The sequence below is a fragment of the Dermacentor andersoni genome, chromosome 2 (genome assembly GCF_023375885.2).
Source record: "Dermacentor andersoni chromosome 2, qqDerAnde1_hic_scaffold, whole genome shotgun sequence".
Classification (NCBI taxonomy): Eukaryota; Metazoa; Arthropoda; class Arachnida; order Ixodida; family Ixodidae; genus Dermacentor; species Dermacentor andersoni.
In genome coordinates, this window is record NC_092815.1 from 59,104,338 (window position 1) to 59,126,432 (window position 22,095).

General features: G+C 47.5%; 1 protein-coding gene across 3 annotated transcripts in view; it reads right to left on the bottom strand.

The window, feature by feature from the left end:
- Positions 1–7,506: 7,506 nt before the first annotated feature.
- The window catches only part of LOC126542246 (A disintegrin and metalloproteinase with thrombospondin motifs 7-like), a 152,502-nt gene continuing 137,913 nt past the window's right edge, over positions 7,507–22,095 (bottom strand). For all 3 annotated transcript variants that reach the window (XM_050189218.3, XM_050189220.3, XM_050189222.1), the window contains 3 exons: positions 17,182–17,505; positions 14,085–14,264; positions 7,507–8,665 (listed from right to left, as the gene is read on the bottom strand). In XM_050189218.3, the coding sequence (XP_050045175.2) occupies positions 8,507–8,665; positions 14,085–14,264; positions 17,182–17,505 (663 nt within the window). In that variant the 3' untranslated portion in view covers positions 7,507–8,506. The remainder of the gene's footprint in view (positions 8,666–14,084; positions 14,265–17,181; positions 17,506–22,095) is intronic.

Genomic DNA, 22,095 nt, shown 5'->3' on the forward strand with positions numbered 1-22,095 from the left:
AATTTGGAGAGAGAAAGAGTAAAATTGGTCAAGAAGAAACAGGCAAACCTACACGCAGTAAGGGGTAAAGTAAACCAATTCAGGTTGACACTTGCAAACAAATATGCAGCCTTTGAACACAGAGATGAAGATGGCATATATGCAATGAATTAAACCGTAACTAGGCTGGCTTCAGAAGCAGCAATTAAAGTGGGAGGCAAGGTACCAAGGCAACCAGTAGGTGAGCTCTCCCAAGTAACAAAGTACCTAAAAAGAAACTACAAAGAATGAAAGTGTCCAACTCAAGAGATGAGATAGAATTCGCGGAACTGTCAAAACTGATCAACAAGGAGAAAATAAGGGATATTCTAAATTATAACGTGAGAAAGACTGAGGGAGCAGTAAAAAATGGACGCAGCATGAAATCAGTGAGAAGGAAACGTGGCACAAGACAAACTAATACGTATGCACTGAAAGGTAAGCAAGGTAATATCATCAGCAATGTGGAAGATATAGTAAAAGCAGCGGAAGAATTCTATACTGACCTGTACAGTACCCAAAGCAGCCACGATACCTCTATTCGAAGTAGTAATGAACAGGTTACATAGGCTCCTTCTATAGCTAGCGATGAAGTTAGAAGGGCCTGGCAAGACATGAAACGAATAAAAGCGACAGGAGAAGATGGAATACCAGTCGATTTAGTCAAAAATGGAAGAGACATAATGGTTGAAAAACTGGCGGCCCTGTATACGAGCTGTGTATCGACTTCAAGGGTCCCAGAGAACTGGAAGAATGCCAACATTATGCTAATCCACAAAAAGGGAGACGTTAAAGAATTGAAAAATTATAGGCCCATCGGCTTACTTCCAGTATTGTATAAGAAGCAATAAGGGGTACGATTCCTAATCCATAAGGACATAGCGGGCAACATTGACGAATTCTACAGCCTTAATGAGAGGGTAGCTGTAGTCGTAATCAAACTTAATAAGAGGTATAGATTAAGGGTAGTACAAGCCTACGCTCCAACATCAGTCACGATGATGAGGAAGTAGATCAGTTTTATGAAGATGCTGAATTAGCGATGAGAAAATTACAAACTAAGTGTACTGTAGTAATTGGCCACTTTAATGCAAAAATGGGGGAAAATGAGGCTGGTTAACAAGCAATTGGCAACTACGGCGTCGATTCTAGGAACGCTAGAGGAGAGATGCTGGTAGAACTCGCAGAAAGGAATAATCTTCGAATAATGAACACCTTTTTCAGGAAGCGTAGCAACAGAAAGTGGACCTGGAAAAGCCCTAATTTTGAAACAAAAAATGAAATTGACTTCATACTTTCTGCTGAGCCCAGGATAGTGCAGAATGTAAAAGTGTTAGGTAGGGTAAAGTGCAGTTATCATAGGGTAGTGAGGGCTAGGATGCACCTCAATTTGAAGAAAGAAAGAGCAAAATTGGTCAAGAAACAGGTCAACCTAGAGGCAGTAAAGGTAAAAGCAAACAAATTCAGTCTGGTTCTTGCAAACAGATATGCAGCCTTAGAACAGAGAGATGATGATGATAATGATGATGATGATGATGACATAGATCTAATGAATGAAACCGTTACTAGGTTGGCTTAAGAGGCAGCAGTTGAAGTGGGAGGCAAGGCACATATCCAACCAGTAGGCAAGCTCTCCCAAGTAACAAAGGACCTGATAAAGAAACGACAAAAAATGAAAGTGTCCAACTCAAGAGATAAGATAGAATTCGCGGAACTGTCAAAACTGATCAACAACGCGAAAATAAGTGATATTCGAAGCTATAACGTGATAAAGACTGAAGAAGCCGTAAAAAATGGACGCAGCCTGAAATCACGTAGAAAGAAACTTGGCATATCAAACCAAGATGTATCCACTGAAAGACAAGCAGGGTAATATCATCAGCAATCTCGAAGATATAGTAAAAGCAGAGGAAGAATTCTATACTGACATTCTGCATTTCACAGGAACCTCAAAGTTCGCGTCCCTGCTGGCTATTTATGCTCTGCATGTGAAACTCATGACGCAGTATGCGAATGGTGACATCGTCTTTCCGTGCTAACTGGCAGAGATCGGCCGCTTCGACGAGAAGGGCAAGCGCGGTTTTAGAATTTTCGGTTGTCTACGCGGCGTGTATATATAGATCAGCGTAAATTTTGCAAACAGGATCGTCACCGCGTGATCTACGCATCGCGTTTGTTGGCCGTGCCTATAACTGCTGAGGGGGGCTTACAGAACAAGGTAAGCAAGTGCGCAACGAACACACAACAGGTGCGCCGAGATATAGGTTAAGTAATAGCCTCACCTTCCATTCCCGATATTTTGCGTTGCTGGCGGAAGTGGATATGCGGCACACTTTTCTTCACCGCCTATCACGACCTAGCGTACTGTCGGAGTTGCGCTCGTATGTTTTCTTTCTTAAAGTGGCCACAAGCTATGATGCGCGGCCAATAATGTTCACATGGAATGTTACGGGTAAACTTGCACGGGCGCCTCTAATTGCACTCCAACGTTGTGTTAGGAGAAAAAAAGCAATACAACATTTTTTTTTGTTTTACTGTCGCACCGCGGGTTTGAGAGGTACACGATATATAACGTAACGCTTGAGGTCGGCATTTTAAATGGTCATCATGGACAGGATAAGAATGATAAGGATACAACATTTGGTGGGCACGGAGTGGTGGAATAACTGAAAGTGATGTTCAAGGTCATGTTACAATTATCAGTCATAATTTCAAAAATGGGATAATTCAAGAATTGAGGCGCGGTCGCTTGCAGCGCGCTTCACTTGCAACGCGCCTCACTTCGCTTGCAGCGCGCAACGAACACTCATGCCATAGTTGTCGTCATCCTTGTTGTTGATGCGTATTTTCCACTCTCATTGCAGAGCCAACATATCAACGACATCGTCCGGGCGCGCAGTAAGTGTATAGTTGTGGTACATATCAAATTGACCTTAAATAATTTTTTCTTACTTTTGTTCGAGAATAAATATTCAATTCAGCTGTGAGATGTATATATCTTCCTTCGTTTTACTTTGAATGAAACGAGCGCAAACACTTATACATTTAATGAACAGCTTTGTGCGGTAAATGACTTGAGAATGGCAAAGATATGTGTCCTCTGTTTTTTTACTTCTTTCAGTCAATAGCGCGCATAGAAAAACAATAACTTGGGACTAATGTTTCGTAAGCCCTCGGCAAGTCGTACATGCCAGCGAACGCAAGGCGCTGGAGAACTGTGAAGTCGCGATCTTGTGTTGGCTTTTTTTTTTTTAAATCTCTGGCGCAGGGGCGATATATTTCAGCTCGAAGACACAGCGTATTTAACATACACAGCAACTATATGCAGTCCCGCTTTTGTTAGTGCCAACCATATATATGCACTAGCGAATACCATTTTGATACCGTATCACTTGTTAAAACCTCACTTTATGTCTATTCATATGACCTGGTTGAATTTTTGGATACCCATCTTTATGTTGCTTGTTTTTATAGGTATTTCGAATCCGGTGTGCTTTATTGTTTTTTGCCGTGTGGTGGCATGCGTCTCCATGTGTTCTTTTACTATTTCATAATTTTACATGAAAAGTGGTTATCGGCGCCGTTCTTAGGAGCCAGAATCGCCTAACAATGCCGCATGTAAGACTTTCCACATGGTGCAATCGATTGACTTGGTTAACTACCTCAACAAGCATCTTTTCATGTGCGATCTTAGGATGGTTTTAACCTTTCTTGGTTTCGGTCTTTCTTCTTTTTTGCACTAGCTGTTCCACATAGCAAATGCGCTGCAGGATAGAAATGAGAAACATACCTAGCTGACTACATATATATTAGTGCAGCTTCCTCTTTTTGTCCTTCCACTTTCGAATGATTTATGCGAGCGCAGCTGCAGTTTTTCCAGCGGTCTTAATAGCTTCGCCGGGCATATTTCAGAGTATCTAACATTCTGTTAAATGAGCAAGAGCTGCGAAGCTCGCAAACAGAGATTACGGGGTTACTGCTCCGAGTTGAAGACAATTGAAGCAACGGTGAACATCGCGCAACGTTGCGGCAACGTTGCGACAGCGAGGCGCCGCGCACGTGGATGAATGGATGGATGCTATGAGCGTCCCCTTTGTAACGGGGCGGTAGGTTGCCTCACCAAGCTCTTGTTAATATATTGCCTAATGTCCTACCTATGTTAAAAAAAAGAAAACGACAAAACCCATGATGAATTCCCATAACCAAACTTCGGGAAGCCCTATTGTGAACTTTGTTTTTTGCGCGCTTCCGTTGTTTGTCGTTTCCCTACTTTTCTTCCACCAATCTTCCACTTGCCGCTTACTAATCTCTACTGTGGACATGATTTTCCTTTTCGAGCTGCTCTCGTTGAACCCAAGGGCTTCAAGGAGGCCAGAGATGCCTAAATAGACCGCTGGGCAGATATCTTCACATTCGAATAAAACATGCTCCATCGTTTCCCTAGCTTTACCGCCCGCAAGCACATACTTCTTCTTCCTCCTTATACCTGGCTTTATAAGTGCGTGTACTAAGGCATCCTGATCTCGCTTCGAAAAGCAATAAGCTTCCCTTTGAGTTATCATTGTTTCTTTCCTGATTTCGCTTTTTCCTCTTAAGTAGCTACTCATCGCAGGTTTCTTTTCTATTGCCGCCACGCATGAGATTATTTTAGCCTCTGACTTTCCGCTTGACGTTCTTTTTTGCTGTGTTGCTCACCCTACAGGCCGCATACTTGCTGGTAAGCTTCCTAGTTCTTTTCCTCCACTGTGAATCGATGTGTTTCCTGTACAGATATCTCAACACTCTCCCAGCCCATTTACTTTCTTCCATATTCCTCAGTTATTCTTCATAATCAATTTTACTGCGAGCTTCCCTCACTTCAAAACTTGTCGCGCCTATATCACCATGCACAGCTTCATTTGTAGTCTTCCCGTGAGCGCCCAATGCGAGGCGTCCCACTGACCTTTAGTTAACATCGAATCCCGATTGTACCCCTATGTCAAGCAAACAACCGCATTTCCAAAAGTCCTGGAACCATTACACGTTTCCACATACCCCGGAGCACCTCGTCCTATTGTATCCCCATCGCGCTATCTGCTTCGTTGTGGCCGCATTTCTCTTCCCCTTTACTACTATTCTTTTTTCCTGTGTTTCCATGTATATATTGTCTTCGTTTATCCATATACCAAGACATTTATATTGTTTTACGCGAGGTACTTCCTGGCCCTGTATTGTCACTGTCTGTTCCCTGTTTTCCTTGAATTCCGTAACACATGATTCCTTAACGCTAAATTTCAGACCTAACTTATCGCCTTCCTGTTCACAGATATCAGTCAGACGTTGGATATCACTTTGCTTGTTAGCTAGTAACATAATGTCGTCCGCATAAAACAAACTAGTAAGCTGCTGCTCTACTACTGTACTCCCCTGTAAGAGAAACTAAACCCGATATTACCTCCTTCTAGCGCCCATTGCATCCTCACCATGTACAGAATAAACAGCAGTGGGAGTAAAGGGCACCCCTGCCTCAGTCCCTTGTTGATATCAACTTTCTCCTCGCTCCTCATCCCTTCCCATTCAATGCAAACGGTATTTTCTAGGTAAATCTCCCTCAAAAGCTGTAGGCAATCATCGCCTAAGCCTTCCGCTTCCAGAATATCCCACAAAATGTTGCGGTCTACGTTGTCATACGCTCCTGTAATGTCTAAAAAGGCCACATATAATGGTCTGCTTCCTACTTTTGATATTTCAATACACTGAGTATGAACAATTAACTTATCTAAACGCCTACCTATTTTGAAGCCATTCTGAAGTTATCCCAAAATGCGATTATTCTTTGCCTATGATTTCAGCTTTAATTTGATTGGCTGCATTGCTAGCCTGTATATTACCAATGTAATGGTCAACGGCTGGTACGAGTGAATTCTTTCTCCCCCTTACCTTTATAAATTCATTTGATTCTACTTTGTCGCCAACTGTCTGCTATTCGTCTATCTTTTTAAGTTTTTGCCACGGCTTGCACCAGAGCTTCCTCACTTTTTGGTCCTAGTTCATTAATAAGTCTAACGGGAACTTCGTCTAGCCCTGTGGCTGTGCGCTTAGGAATTTTCTCGTCGGCTTTCTTCCAGTTGAAATTTGCCAGCACCAGCTCCTTTTCCGTCTGGTTCTCTTTCATGCTGTTTTATTCTTCAAATACAACCTCGTCATTGCCTTGGAAAGATTCGGCTGTTATTTTTCGGATGCAATTCAATGCCGCTTCCACTTCCATTTTGTTTCCAACTTCGTGTAGGATATGTTGTTGAATAGTTGTTGACTTCCCGCCTAATAATTTTATGTGGTTCCAATATATTCTAGCTGCGGCCTTCCTTTTCTCACGTATTTCTCACAACCAACGTTCACTTTCACCTTTTATCTTTGCTTGCACCACTATTTGAACCGTAGACTTTTTCTCCCAGTATATGTCGCTTGCGATATCAGCGCTCCCTGACGACGCCTGCCTGCAGCTTGCGCAAAGCGCTGCGGTTGTTCTCTACTTACAGCGAAAGGAATCTTTGCATCGCGTATGAACACGCCCAGAGCGCACAGCTGTATGTCGGCATGACAAAAGCCTTTGCAAGAGCGCGACTCACACGCGGCCGAAACTTGCGAACGCTGTTTTGATCGGTGTTGCGTTAATAAGCAAAGCATAGCGAGCGAAAGCAGTGTTAAAGAAGCGACCAGTGATGGCTTGACAGCTACAAAGAGCGACGTACGTTCCATAGTTGCGCCGACGGCGAACGTGGTTTGTAAGGTCGCAGAGCGCTTGGGAGATCCCGGAAAGAAAGAAAAAAAATGCAGCGGAGTTTTTTTTTTTTTTTTTTTTTCCTCGCGCGAGCACAGCTGGTGGGTCTTGAGCTATCGCTAGAAATGCAGCCAGCGGCGTGCACAAAACCGCTGCTGCGGGTCTCGTGTGCTTCTTCGCCGCTTCTGTGGCGCCGGCCGACTCTGCCGACTCCCGAGGGCAGCAGGCACGCGCGCATGCTCGTAGTTCGTTCCCAACACGCCGGATGCTATCGGACTGTGGTGGGGTCATTTGTGGGCGCGCGCGCGCGGTGTTTTGGCCGGCTTCCAGGACGCCGGAGCGAGAGAACGGAAAGTAACGCGCAAGACAACATAAAGAAAAACGAAAGCTCCGCAAACCGGTTTCAACTGAACTACTGTTCTCCCCTCTTCCTGCCGACTTATTTGTTGATTATGGTCAAGGTCGCGCTCAGTACGATTCAGAATGCGCGCGATTTCTCCGTACTTAATATACCCACCTTTCCTCGTGAAGGTCCGACGATATGCGTGCGGAATCCGCAGGTGTGTCGCAACCCGCGCGCGCGCGCGGCGCCCTTTGCGAGGATCGCGCGAAAGCCGCAGCAGCTGTGTTTTGCGAGTTACATCAACAATGCGACACGCAGGCATTCTCTCGAGTCGCAAGACGTCAACCGATGTGCTTATTAGTTCGAAGAAGACATCTGGAACAGGTCGAGAAACGTTGCCATTTTATATATATAAATATACAAAGGGAGGTAAACGCACCACGCGTGCTCTCGAACATATCTGTCGCAACTGCGACTTTTCTTCTTCTTCATCAAGTCGTTTGCTATAACTTGAAAAAAAAAAAATGCTGCAACGCAGCAACAAACATTGAACGTTTCAAAAGGAGTCACAGGTACAAGGTATGTACTTCGCTGTACCATAAACAATAACATCCACCACCCGGTACATGAGGGTGGCTCCTTCGGTGGACAGTCGGGTGAAGGGGTTGCGAAGAAAAGCCCGATAATGCCAGGCGCAATACTATTTGGCATTGGTGGTGTGTCACTATCGCCAACATACGAAAACACAAGTGGGGGGAGGAGGTGGGGGGCGTGAGCGGAGAGGGTGCTTGGTGAGAAATGGAACGTGAGCAACGGCGATGACGGACGGGGGTGATGCGCCAGGAGAGGGTAGGGGGCTGGATTTGGCGGGCGTTCTCGTTTGCATTGGTGACGCTTCTTTTTATATTATGTAAAGGATAAAAGAAATACGAGAAGAGGCTGGATGAAGAATCGGTCACCGCACTCGCAACGGTCCACGAACTCTTGGAAACTCGCTGCACGGACTCGCTCGCTCCTTATAGAGATGCACACACTTGGGTGGTATAATGTATAGCACTTTTAAGGTCACGTGCACAACGAAATTGGTGTGCTATACTTCCGTAAAGAGAGAGAGAGAGAGAGAGAGAGAGAGAGGGACACGCCACAGTATCTGCATCTGGTGGTAAATGGTGTTAACGCGCTGGCACTTTTGGTACCAACGACGGGCGCGGACGGCTTTCCACAACAATCCGACTGCACGTTGAATCATAAAAACCACGAAATCACACGGGTGCAGGCGGCGGCAACGCAGCAGCCCACGGTGGACAGCCGGCAAATGCCCGAGGGCTAGGTGGGACAACAGGGCATCGAAAACTCCCGAATCGGGATCCGTCCGCCGTCCTTCTCTAAGGTACTAGCCGCGTTGAAGAACCGGGCGTTGAGTCGTGGCATGGCCCACGGTTGCAGGCGCTCGAGTTGGAAGGTCTTCGCGCCGGGTCGCACCGGTCGCGCAGCGGGCAGCTCACTTCGCGCTGTCGCGTGCCCGGTCCGCACCTCACTGAACACTGAAAAATCACAGAGAAAAAAAAAAAGACGGGTAGGGCGAAGGGAGGGGGGGGGGGGTTAATCAGAGTCACGACTTCAAAGTGACACAAAAAGGAAACCCTCAATTTGTTTATACTTACGATATCATTTCAAAACTATATTTTCGTTAACTTCGCGGTACGAGGTTCATTACTAGCAGACAATATAAAAGCCGGACTTTCATTATTTTTTTTTCATTTCGCGCCGAAACCACAGGGCTAGCACGTCACTTTGACGTCATGACACACTGGTTCGCTTCACTCCCGAGATGGCTGCAGTCGCCAAACGCGAGCGCAGTCAGAAATAACGCGCATAACATTTCTTTTTCATTCTTTCTTTCTTTCCTTTTCTTTCTTCCTTTTATTTTTTTTTGACACCGACGTCATCACGCTTAGCGTTACTGCTAGACGACGTCAGCAATTTTACTTTGAGTCACTGTCACCATAATGCCTATGACGCCAGGGCCAGCATTTAGAGATCAGCGTTAGCATTCTGTTTGACAAACTTCACAGTTGCTGAGTCTTATCCTTTTAAGTGCGAGAGGCGCGTATTAATCTTTTACAACTTCAAAAAATGTGGCGGTACTCCCTAGGTAATGGAGAATTCGTCATCTATCTATCTATCTATCTATCTATCTATCTATCTATCTATCTATCTATCTGTCTATCTATCTATCTGTCTGTCTGTCTGTCTGTCTGTCTGTCTGTCTGTCTGTCTGTCTGTCTGTCTGTCTGTCTGTCTGTCTGTCTGTCTGTCTGTCTGTCTGTCTGTCTGTCTGTCTGTCTGTCTGTCTGTCTGTCTGTCTGTCTGTCTGTCTGTCTGTCTGTCTGTCTGTCTGTCTGTCTGTCTGTCTGTCTGTCTGTCTGTCTGTCTGTCTGTCTGTCTGTCTGTCTGTCTGTCTGTCTGTCTGTCTGTCTGTCTGTCTGTCTGTCTGTCTGTCTGTCTGTCTGTCTGTCTGTCTGTCTGTCTGTCTGTCTGTCTGTCTGTCTGTCTGTCTGTCTGTCTGTCTGTCTGTCTGTCTGTCTGTCTGTCTGTCTGTCTGTCTGTCTGTCTGTCTGTCTGTCTGTCTGTCTGTCTGTCTGTCTGTCTGTCTGTCTGTCTGTCTGTCTGTCTGTCTGTCTGTCTGTCTGTCTGTCTGTCTGTCTGTCTGTCTGTCTGTCTGTCTGTCTGTCTGTCTGTCTGTCTGTCTGTCTGTCTGTCTGTCTGTCTGTCTGTCTGTCTGTCTGTCTGTCTGTCTGTCTGTCTGTCTGTCTGTCTGTCTGTCTGTCTGTCTGTCTGTCTGTCTGTCTGTCTGTCTGTCTGTCTGTCTGTCTGTCTGTCTGTCTGTCTGTCTGTCTGTCTGTCTGTCTGTCTGTCTGTCTGTCTGTCTGTCTGTCTGTCTGTCTGTCTGTCTGTCTGTCTGTCTGTCTGTCTGTCTGTCTGTCTGTCTGTCTGTCTGTCTGTCTGTCTGTCTGTCTGTCTGTCTGTCTGTCTGTCTGTCTGTCTGTCTGTCTGTCTGTCTGTCTGTCTGTCTGTCTGTCTGTCTGTCTGTCTGTCTGTCTGTCTGTCTGTCTGTCTGTCTGTCTGTCTGTCTGTCTGTCTGTCTGTCTGTCTGTCTGTCTGTCTGTCTGTCTGTCTGTCTGTCTGTCTGTCTGTCTGTCTGTCTGTCTGTCTGTCTGTCTGTCTGTCTGTCTGTCTGTCTGTCTGTCTGTCTGTCTGTCTGTCTGTCTGTCTGTCTGTCTGTCTGTCTGTCTGTCTGTCTGTCTGTCTGTCTGTCTGTCTGTCTGTCTGTCTGTCTGTCTGTCTGTCTGTCTGTCTATCTATCTATCTATCTATCTATCTATCTATCTATCTATCTATCTATCTATCTATCTATCTATCTATTCATTTGCACTGAAGGAGAACGCACGTTCTCCTGTGTAGAATTCATGTGAACTATGCTGGACTAACAATATGTCCACTCTAAATGACGGCCTCAGCGATAAGTACTTTCATTGCTTTCCTCAATACGGCGCTTTCGTCACTTCTTTTGTTTGCTTATGGGAATTCATCATGTGTTTTTTTTTTGTGTTCATTTTCTTCTTGTTCTTCTTTAACATGGGTAGGTTAAACAGACAATATAATAACAAAAGCTTGGTGGCGCCACCCACCACCCCGTTCCAAAGGGGACGCTCATGCATGCATGCATGCATCCGTCCGTCCGTCCGTCCGTCCGTCCGTCCGTCCATCCATCCATCCATCCATCCATCCATCCATCCATCCATGTCGTGAGCAAGCGTAAAAAGGGTCGCGCTTCTTGCTCTTCGGATCGAGCCGCATAGCCGTTGGGCGCTTGCGGGTGAATAATGGCGGCGTCGGCGCAGCGTCCATGGCGCACGCGGTAAACGCACGTGGCTTAACATAGGCGTATCTAATAGGGGGGCAAGGAGGGCACTTGCCCCCCCCCCCCCCCCCCCCCACACACACACACACACTTTTGAAAACGGGCAGTGGCACTTTCGGCTGCACGCTGGAAAGTCCATTAAAACTACGGCTGAAGCTAAATTTTCTTTCATAGTAGAGTGACCACATAAGTAATGCTTTTCTTCGCCACGCATATCCTTGCTTGGGCAACGCTTGTCTTTTGTCCCTTCTCGGGACGCCCTGTAGCGGACGAGGCGCGGGATTCGCCATATACGCTCGCGTTGCGAATAACGCCTGGCGCTGGGCAGTTCCCGCCCTAACAAACCGTCAGCTTGCACAACCTGCCTCATGACCAGTGTTTTGGGGATCGCTATATCCGTATTCTAAAACACAATTAGTTTGTTGCATTTAATCTGCGGGTGAGGGGAAGTACGGATAATGTATTATAATCAGCCGCACCCAACGACTGGCATGCCTTACGGCATGAAATCGTTCGATTATCAAATGCTGGAACTATTTAATCTCTATCCGTTGCAGCGTTGCAGTCTTAGTATCTTATCACCACCAAAATCTAATCAAACCTCTTACAGGTATAACTGTCAAATTTCATTGTAGATATGAAAAAAAATTAAATTATGGGGTTTTACTTGCCAAAACCATTTTCTGATTATGAGGCAGGGATTATGAGAAGGCAGGGATGTTAACCGGTAATGCGTCTGGTTGGCTGCCCTACTCTGGGGGACGGGAGAGAGGTAATATAAAAACGATACAGAGGGGGGGGAGGGGGAGGAAAGCTGCGATGAGCTGGCGCACGCACACGGAGGGCCTGAGTGTGTCAAAGGCGTTTACATAGGCTAGTCGCCCTCAAGAAAGACAAAAGTGCCTTCACAGCTTTGTGGGCCGACGAGCGATGGGGACGGTCTTCAAGCAGCGCCTGCACAGACAACGGCCGATCGTCCAGTCATCGCATTGCGATAGATAATGTTTGTCTTTCCGACTGAAATCGATGACACTGGCAGAATAAATGTTCGATGGTCTCTTCGACGCCGAAGACGTCGCATGCAGCACTGTCGGTCAGTCCAATCAAAGTAGTTCACGCCTTCGTGAAAGCCACTCCCAGGCACAGCCGGTATAGAAGCGACGCCTCACGTCGGTGAAGCCCGGGTGGAGGTCGGAGTTGTAGCGAAGGGTTCAGTTCGTGCAACCTGGTGCGCCTTATATTTGGGGTAATGGCAAAAATGCAAAGATAAGTCGCGTTCAGAAACGTGTGCGCCGTGACTGAAGGGGATATTACGAGATTCGTAGTTTGTTTCTTCGGTGTCCTCGGTTAGCTAAACAAGGCATCTTGCATATATATCTAGGGAAAATTAGGAGCATGGTATGGATGAGGTGTGGGAAATTTCCTAATCGGTGGATTAAATGCGCGTTTGCCTATAGAATACGTATGCAAGTCGGCCATAGCGTTATTAGTCTGTTTTACGAGCAGTGTAAGACTACGTTCGCATAATTACAACAGTAACTGAAGTCATATGTTGCGAACATAAGGGGAACAATACGCCAAGTTTGTGTGCGATTGTAAATACGTGTTGATCAAATACAGCTTTAAAAAGAATTGTAAGCAAGTGTTCGACAGTATCATGCTATTGCCATAAGCTAGGTTCCCCAATGTATCAAGAGAACGCTGTGTTTCAGATATTTTGTACATTGAAGGAATAGCCAGCGTTTTAAGCGCAATGTGTCGCGTAGCTTTAACCTTCATGGCTTATTTAGAAGCGTTACGAACAATTATTGAACCCTAATCTTTTTTCTTCTTACTTTTTCATGCGTGTTATATTAGTTTCGGCCTGATGTCTTCACAGAACTAATAGCGGCAGCCTTTAGTTTCGATATATATATATATATATATATATATATATATATATATATATATAGAGAGAGAGAGAGAGAGAGAGAGAGAGAGGGAGGGTCAGAGAGAGAGGGTCAGAGCATTTGCGGCCCACCCCCTCACTCCAGAAATAGCTGGCACGCCGCTCCGGCTTAATTTGGCGCCAGATGACCTCTTTTGGTGACACCACAACATATTTTATAAATAAGTACCTTAGAGGATAATGCGGGCCTAGTGCATGCGCAGGAGGAGGAGGGAAAGGTAGGGAAGTCAACCAGTCGCGCGTTCGGTTTGCTACCCTACACGGGGGAAGGGGTGGTGGTTAAAGGGATGAAAAGAAAGAAAGGACAGGGAGGGAAGAAGGTATACTCTCAGTGTGAACACATTGGGGTGTCCATCACTTCACGCCTATAATCGGTCACTGAGGCCAGTCGATTTCATGAATCGTAGCAACGCTTATTCAGCGACGCTTCGACCATCACGAAATTACTCAACCATCATTCTTTTTTCAGCATCCTTCGAGCTAAAGAGCTGTACGACAACATTACTATGCTAACTCGTTAGGGCTAATAACAACGTCGCAAGATGTCACGTGCCAGGGCTGCTGATACAGGAGGTGTTTTCTGGTAAATAGGTATCTGACCTCCGCTAAGCTAAAACTCCTAATTGTCCCCTTCTTTACACTCTCCCTGTCCTTCCCTACTCCCACCGTTTCCACCACTTCTGCTGACTGCCGTTCAGGTGTCGGCCGTCCGCGCTAGACAGTTACAGTGTAGTTAGCAGTTAGCTTCCTTTCCTTCCTCTCCTTTCTTCTTCTTCATCATCATCATCATCATCATCATCATCATCATCATCATCATCATCCTCATCCTCATCATCAGCCTGGCTACGCCCACTGCAGGGCAAGGGCCTCTCCCATACTTCTCCAACTACCCAAGTCATGTGCTAATTGTGGCCGTGTTGTCCCTACAAACTTCTTAATCTCATCCACCCACCTAACTTTCTGCCACCCCCTGCTACGCCTCCCTTCTCTTGGAATCCAATCCGTAACCCTTAATGACCATCGGTTATCTTCCCTCCGCCCGTGTCCTGCCCGTGCCCAATAAAGGCTGTTTGTTAGAAGGGAATCTTACCCTTGACCAATCCGACGTTTGCCACGGCACGCACGGGTCGATGTTGCACGTGGACTCTTCCGGGGGCTTTAGATGCTGCGTGTGGAGATAGCAGGACTTCTGGGGAACCTCTTTCTGCGTCACCTTGTCCACGCACTTGACTCGCCGGTGCCGCTCCCCGCCGCCGCACACGCGAGAGCACTGCGCGCATGCAGGTGAGGCAGACACACACTTACCGGAGTTACGAGAGCCCGCACTGTGCAAGAAAACAGTTTTATGCGTTGCATATTGCAATAACTCAGTTCAGCCCTTGGGCGCGGCCGGCAGCCACCATTGACCTTTAGCGCAACCACGTGACGTGACGTCACGACAGCCGGAGGAAAAGCTGGGCCCCAACTCGCGCGGTCGCGAGCGGCCGCAGCCACTACCTGACTCCCGCTCCTCCCGCTAGGGGCGCTGCGCCGGCGCGTGACGTCACGGAGGAAAAGCTGGGCCCCAACTCGCGCGGCCGCAGCCACCACCTGACTCCCGCTCCTCCCTACTCCCAAATATGCAACGCATTCTTGGCTTAACCAAGCTAAGCCTGGCCATTTTTATTTTTATTTTTAGAAGCTGGTGACCGAAATTAAGGAGCGACCCGACGTACAAAAGAACGCAGGAAGAGTAGAAAAAGTACAGTGAAGCAGCGCGATGGGGACAAGTAGAAAATAATCTAAAATGTGTTCGGGTACTGCGCATGCGCAATGCCGCTGACGCTAAAACGACCTATTTATTAATATGCATTATTATATATTACTGTATTACTTCTAGTCCTGCGATGATTGTTGTAACTGCCATTCCTTGCCTAAATTTTTCTTCAAGTCCTTTCTTCTCTCTCTCTATCTATCTCTCTAACTGCTATATGTTATATAAGCGCATCTCTTCACCTAACTGTATAATTTCTTGGCGCGTTAATGACCGTTCGTTATTACCGTTCGTTCCTATTTTATGTATAAATGGTTGCCTACATGTTTTTGAACGTTTTCTATTTTTAAAAATATCATGACAGTTAATTGTCAAGTGGAAACATGCATTTGTATTCCTAAGCTCGGCGTCCTTGTTTATATTACTGTCCTTGGACAATTGCTTTTCCTTTCCTTGTTTCTCTTCTTTTTTCCGAGTTAACTGTTCTGCCTAGATACTCTTTAACTGTGTTCTATGCTTCAATCCTGCGTATTGATGTAGATGAATATATAGTGTAATGTCCGACTGCCACGCTCTCGAATGAGAGTAGCAGTATCGTAAATAAATAAATAAATAAATAAATAAAATTTGACCATACGCACTGCCCTGATTTATTTATACATCTCATAATCGCAAACAACGAAATCAACTATATGAACAATGCAAGACGCGAACATTCCCTTACACGAGTGCGGCAATTCTAACGGAACAAGCGAAACGCCGCGTAACAAACAACATAGACGTTTCAACGCTGCAACTTGTCATCGCTTATGCAAGGATGACTGTACGCGTCTTCCGAAACGTGTCTAGACAATCGACTGAAATCGGGAATGTCTTTCCGTTCTTCTTAGCAAAGTGTTTACGCTCAGTTCATAAGAGCGGTGTTGCGAGAGAGAACAACACCATCTCTCCGCGCCACCGTGGGGGTAAAAGTGCTATTTACTGTCGCGGTGGTCCGAAGCTAATGGCACTTTGCTGAAGACCGAACACCAATGTCACTGACCTCGCCTACCACAGCAACAGCCGCGAAAAGCGCGCATGCCATAATGTTAGTGGTTACGGGTTTAACAGCCATCATTGATGAAGAGCGTATGCATGCAGGATGTGTCACGACATGCTTCGCCGAACTGTTGCTCTCAGTTCAGCAGTCGGGTCGCAGGCGCTATTAGACGCAATTTGTGTCTTTGGTACGAAAAAAAAAAAAACATTCTGGGGTTTTACGTGCTGCAGAACCACGGCCTGACTATGAAGCATGCCATAGCGGGGACTTGACCCCCATGGGGTTCTTTAACGTGCACCTATCTTTATAAAAGTACACAAGCGTTAATACCTTTCGCCTCCCCCCCTGTCGAAAATCGGGCGTCGCGGCATGCACAGAATTCGCGAATTCGCGCTGAGCTGCCGCGGCGGGTTTCTTTGGGACGAATAATCATTATATTATAGTGAGTGGCCTACCGTGGTAAAATTACAGTGAAAAATGCGTAGACTACTCCATGCATTTCTTTCGGTTCTACAGCGTAAAAGAAGTATTTTATTAATTAATATAGATGAGGACAGTTGCAATAAAGATGATTATAATAAAGATAAGGATGCCACGACGGAGAGTTCAATTAGCATGCAACTGCTTTCCACTGTGTTTGGCCTAGGGTGTACTAGTTTAATAGTGTATGCAACGAGGCTCGATGGCGGCAGGTCTGCATGAAAGTGAGAACTCTGGGCAGCGAAGGGCATGCGCGGACAAACTAAGCGCGACACTTACGACAGAGGTCGCCCTCCGCAATTAGCAAGGCATTCCGTACAAGTGTGGTGGTACACAAACACATATTGAAGTCGTCATCATAACGTTCTTTGTAACACTGGACGGCAGAAAACGTTCAGCGACTGCTTGGCACCGGAGCGCGTTCCTTTTCGCTGGACCTCAGAACGACTTCCATCATTTAGATGTACAGGGAATGGCGCGTGTATCTATATATACGAAACGCGACTGCTCACCGGTGCTTTTAACACAGCTGGCAATTAACAAGTAAGCATCTTCTCTTATGACTCGTTCGTCAACTGCAGAGAAATGTTAATGATCGTTACTCGAGAAGCAGATGTGAATTTTTGGTAGTACATTTACTGTAATTGAATCAAGCATTAAATATAGGATATAGCAAAGTGTATTTATTTCGGTCTTCCTCAATAGATATGCAGCACACTTCCTGCTCCTCAAAAAATAAAGAAATAAGCAAAAAGGACGACGAAGAAGAAAACGGTATCTTGTATTGGACACACACAAAAAAAGAAAGAAAACGGTATTTCGTACATGACATCAGCTAAACGCGAAAAACTTTGTTCGGTGCTCCCTTGTAAGCTAACGAAATTTTCAAAAGTATGCGAAGGCGGCGGGGCTCACCTTAGACCACTTGGATGCCCGCCAGGCGTACCGAGCGTCCTCTAGGACCACCACTTTGCGTGGCACCGGAAGGTCCAAGATCTGGGGCAGGCCCGATATGCCGGACAGGTTCCAGAAATCACCAGGCGCGTCGCCCAAAGGTATGTCGAGCACGGTGTTGGACTGAATGTCTACTACGCTCGCGGTGGGCCGCGGAGGGACGTCCCTCGATCTTGAATCGCAGCCGGTGTCGTTGCTGGCGTCGTTGCTGCAAGGTGCGGAGTCGGTCACAACCGGCAGCTCCGTGGTCGCGCAGAGGTCAGGCCTGTCCGGTCCGCACACCTCCTGATGAAAAGAGAGAAAAACGGAGCGAACCGCGAACAATGGTCAGGGGAAGCTGTCGTGACAAGCCACACGTGGTCGAAGCTGCAACCGCATGGAAGCGTTATTCTGACGCATTCGCGCCGGAAACACGCGTTTTAAACAGAGCGCGTCGAAAATGTCACGCCGCGTAATGACAACGTTGCGATCAATCAAGGAAGAAATGTGTTCAGCCTGTCTGTCACGTACGGTGATAACGACGTGCAAGGCGAGTTCAACTCTGTCTGCAGCTTGGGGCACTGCGCGGCGTGGAAGCTGCGTCGGTAAGAGGCTCCATGTGATTACTGCTTAACGACGACGCGGGGAAAGCAACTACGAAACTATCAGGGAGTTATAGCACGTGCGGTGCACCGGCTTTCAGTGTGTATACCCACTCCTTTGCAGATGCGCGGAGCGCCGCGTCCTATATGACCAAGCGAGTTCTCGCTTACCTAAATGAGACCTCTATTTACTTCCAACGTCCCGACGGACGCGGTACCACGTTTCCCTTCCACCTCTCTCCCCGCCGCAACAACAATTTGAGAGAGTGAAAAAGAAAAGAGCAGCAAACTTCAGTGTTTGCTTCTGGCCCGGCTTATTTACTGCGACAACAGCAGGGTCTCACCACGTACTCAAAATTGAACAAGTTCGTGTGCTTTAGGAGCCAGAGAGGGCGGGGGGGGGGGGGGAGCAGATTAGCCCGTGTAGACTGGCTGGCTACCCTGAGCTGGGCTAACGGGGAAAGGGAATTAACTGAGATGAAAGGAAGCACGTTAAAAAAGTAAAGGCTGTCCATGATGGTATCCCTTGCACGGCAATACCACTGCCAAGAACCGACGAAGGGTTTCGCGCTCGTTCGCAATAATGGCGCCTTAGAACTCTACAGCATTCACAAATACTCGTCTTCATAGTTTGGGTCCTCATCTACAGCTCCATCCCGCCAGTGTTATCGCGATCTGATGAAACGCTTCTGTGCCTCGGCGGGGCCTTCACAAACGCCCATTCATTTCGCATCGGAATGGCCGACAACCCTACATGCGACGTCTGTGGCTGCGATGATACAATTGCGCATCTTCTTTCTGAATGTCCTCGTTTCAGTGCGCCTAGGAGCTAACTTTAAAAATTAAATTACGGGGTTTTACGTGCCAAAAGCACGATCTGATCATGAGGCACGCCGTAGTGAGGGGCTCTGGAAATTTCGGCCACCTGGGGTTCTTTAACGTTGACCTAAATGTAAGTATACGGGTGTTTTCGCATTTCGCCCCAATTTAAATGCGGCCGCCGTGGCCGGGATTCAATCTCGCGACCTCGTGCTTAGCAGCCCAACATCATGAGCGTCTTGCGCTGGAGTTTGAGGTATAGTAGCGGCGCCTGGTGGCGGCGCGCGAAACGTTATCTGGGTAGTACCGGCTTGGGTAGTATTGAGTCCTGGCTGTGGCGAAGCCCGTTTCTAGCCCGAGTTTTGCGTCGATTCGCACTTTTTTCTGCCCTGTTGCGAGTGCGAAAAGGCTCGTCACTTCTCACAGACCACGCCGACCACGCTGCGAGCTAGCTGCAGCCTATAGTTTAACGAAAATGGACTCTCCGTGAGACGTAATGCTGGAAGCAGAAGGAATCGGCGACGTCGATCCGGAGAGAACTAGCTCAGCCTCGAAAAAGCGTCACCGTCGTTACTTCTGCGTCGTGGGCTGCCATGAACAAGTAGGCCTGAATCCCAACATGAGATTCTACCGCTTTCCTTCAAGGCCTCACGAAGCGGATCGTCGGGCGCGCTGGATAGCTGCACTTCGTCGCGCTGGGTAAGCGAAACTTCGCGCCATGCTGACTGCTTCGCCTGTCTTGAAGCTTGCTTGATTATCTGCGTTCTAAAATTCGGTCTTTTGCATCTACAGTCCCGACGGCAGACCAACATAGCAGCAGGCATGGCTGGTGATTCACGATTCGAGACCCGGCCACAGCGACAATTAACAATTCGACTGGTGCGAAGTGGTGAAGTGACCAGGTGTGTGCAAATGACCACAAATGGTCAGGCTGATTCGGTGACAATTCACTACCCCACTACGAGCAGCACAGGTTAGAGTTAAATGTGCTCATCCTTGACCTCAAGCCAGCACATTGAGGCAGCGCAGCAAGGTAGTATTGATTTGCGGCACATCGATGTTCGAGCGCTGTCATTAAAAGTTACATCAAGCGAGCAGCGCACGAGCTCGCGCTGCAGCGCGATTCGCACGTACGTTACTACGAGCTCATATGCATTGCATCAGTTATTTATCAGTTGCTAAAGGGACAGATGGCGGCTGCTACAGTGCAGCCATAACAGCTTGTCTAGCGGCATGCAGTCAACAAAGATTGCAGCAGGCCCGCCGTTTCGCGGCATGTCGAAAGACCGCTGCCGTCGCGGCTCGTACCGTCGTGCTCTCGAGCAGTTCCGTACACATGATGTCTGCTTATCGCTGCTGTGAATTCATTTATAGCAAGCATTTCTTCCTGTTTGTGCATCTGAATCTTGCAGCGTGCAAACCTTACCTGAAGTTAAACTTCGTACGCGACTCGCTTCACTTGCGATTGACGCCACGCTAAAACTTCGCCGCTTATTTCTTGAACGGCGTACACGTATTCGGCGTTGCATAATTTATTGCCTTTACGCAGTGTGCCACCCCTAAAAAAGATCTTTGGCGCCCGATATTCGCTGCAAGCCGTGGTACAACAAAACCGAAAGTGGCGGGTCCATATTCTAAACGTGCTTTCCGAAGCAGACGACCGAGCTTGGTACTACCCAGTTCAGGTCAGAGGGCGCTATTTAGCACCATTTTCGCAGCGCCCCCTGGGGAGTGCAAGAGCCCCATAGCTAATAAGCAACCGCGGTGGGTGGAGACAACTTTCAACCGCAATATATAGCCTTGACAATCACCCTTTGTAGAAGACCGGAATTCTCGGGCACTGTAGTCGAGAGCGTTCTCAAAACAAAAGGAGTGGAACATGTCGCGCTTTTGAGAAGTGGGCTTAGTGACAGAATATGAGAAGTGTCGCTCACCACATAGCAACCACGAAATTTTTTTTTTCTTTCACGAGCTAGAACCACGATATGATTATAAGGGGCACCATAGTGCGAGATACCGGATTAATTTTGTCCGCCTGGGGTTCTTTAACATGTACCCAATGTACGGTACACGGGTATTTTTGCATTCCGCCCCCATCGAAGTCCGGTCTCCGCGGCCGTGATTCGATCCCTCGGGCTTACAACAGTGCTGGGTGGATGGATGCCATGAGCGTGCCCTTGGAAAGTGGGCGGTGGGTTGCGCCGCCAAGCACTTCTGACTTGGCCTAATGTCTTGACGATTTCTAGGTTTTACGTGCCAAAACCACGATTTGATTATGAGGCACGCCGTACTGAGGGGCTCCGGATTAATATTTACCACCAGGGGATCTTTAACAATGCACGGGACAGGCGTTTTTGCATTTCGCCCCCATCGAAATGCGGCCGCAGCGGCCAGGATTTCATCCCGCGATCTCGTGCTGAGCAGCACACCACCATAACCGCTAAGCCACTGCGGCGGGTTTAGCCTAATGCCTTATCTTATCTTATCTTTCTTTCCTTTTACAGACAAAAATATTCCCAGCATATGACTTTCTGAACCACTATTGGGAACGTTGTTTTAGTACTCTACCGTTGTTTGTGTTCTTACTACTTTTCTACCACCAAGCTTCCAATCGCCTTTTACTAAGCTCTACTGCGGACATGTTTACTTTCCCCCTGCTATTTACTTCCCCTGCGCGGGGGCGAACCTCGACACTTAAAGACGCCTAGCACGACACTTGAGCGGTGGGAGGTACAGCTGACCGGCGATACCCTGGCGGGACAAGAAGCTCTCGTCCAGCAAGTCCGTCGAGCAGCCATGGCCAGTGGAGTCCTGGAATGAGGGCACCCCCCACTCAACCACAAGAGCAACGACCTCGATGGTTGAAATAAATGTCTCTTTCTCCCTCTCCCCTCCCCCCTCCTCTCCCTCTCCCCTTGGACCCCTATGGCGCAACGCCAATTCACTACGCCATCACGGCAGCCATACCATCTACTACTCAAAAACAACCACTTCTATGTACACAACGTCATCTTCGTCCGATACAGCATACTGCATGCCGCGGCCTCTGAAATGCTTGCACGGAGGTACGTCTGCGTGACGCAGAAAACCACGCACAATTTACCAAGCGCTGGTGTCGCTCACGATGACTCAGTATAGAGTGCGTATGGCTCCCAGCCTATAGTTTCGAGCCGCAGTAAAAGGAAGCGAGAGCTACATCCCACGTAAATATATATTCTCCAGCAAAGTTCATAGAGACCAGTAGAGTACCATCAACGCAATAACATGAATACTCAACCCGATCCAGCACTATAGGCAGTGATTCAATTGTAGAGCCTCTCGGATTTTTTTAATAACATTGCGCGAGCGTCGACTACTGCGCGGCATTTCAGCGCAGTATAACGGCGAGAAGCAGCCAGATCGAGGACAGTACGCACATGCGCGCAAATCACAGTCGAGTGCGAGCGTCGTTTGCTAGGCTGTCCAAGCTTCAAGA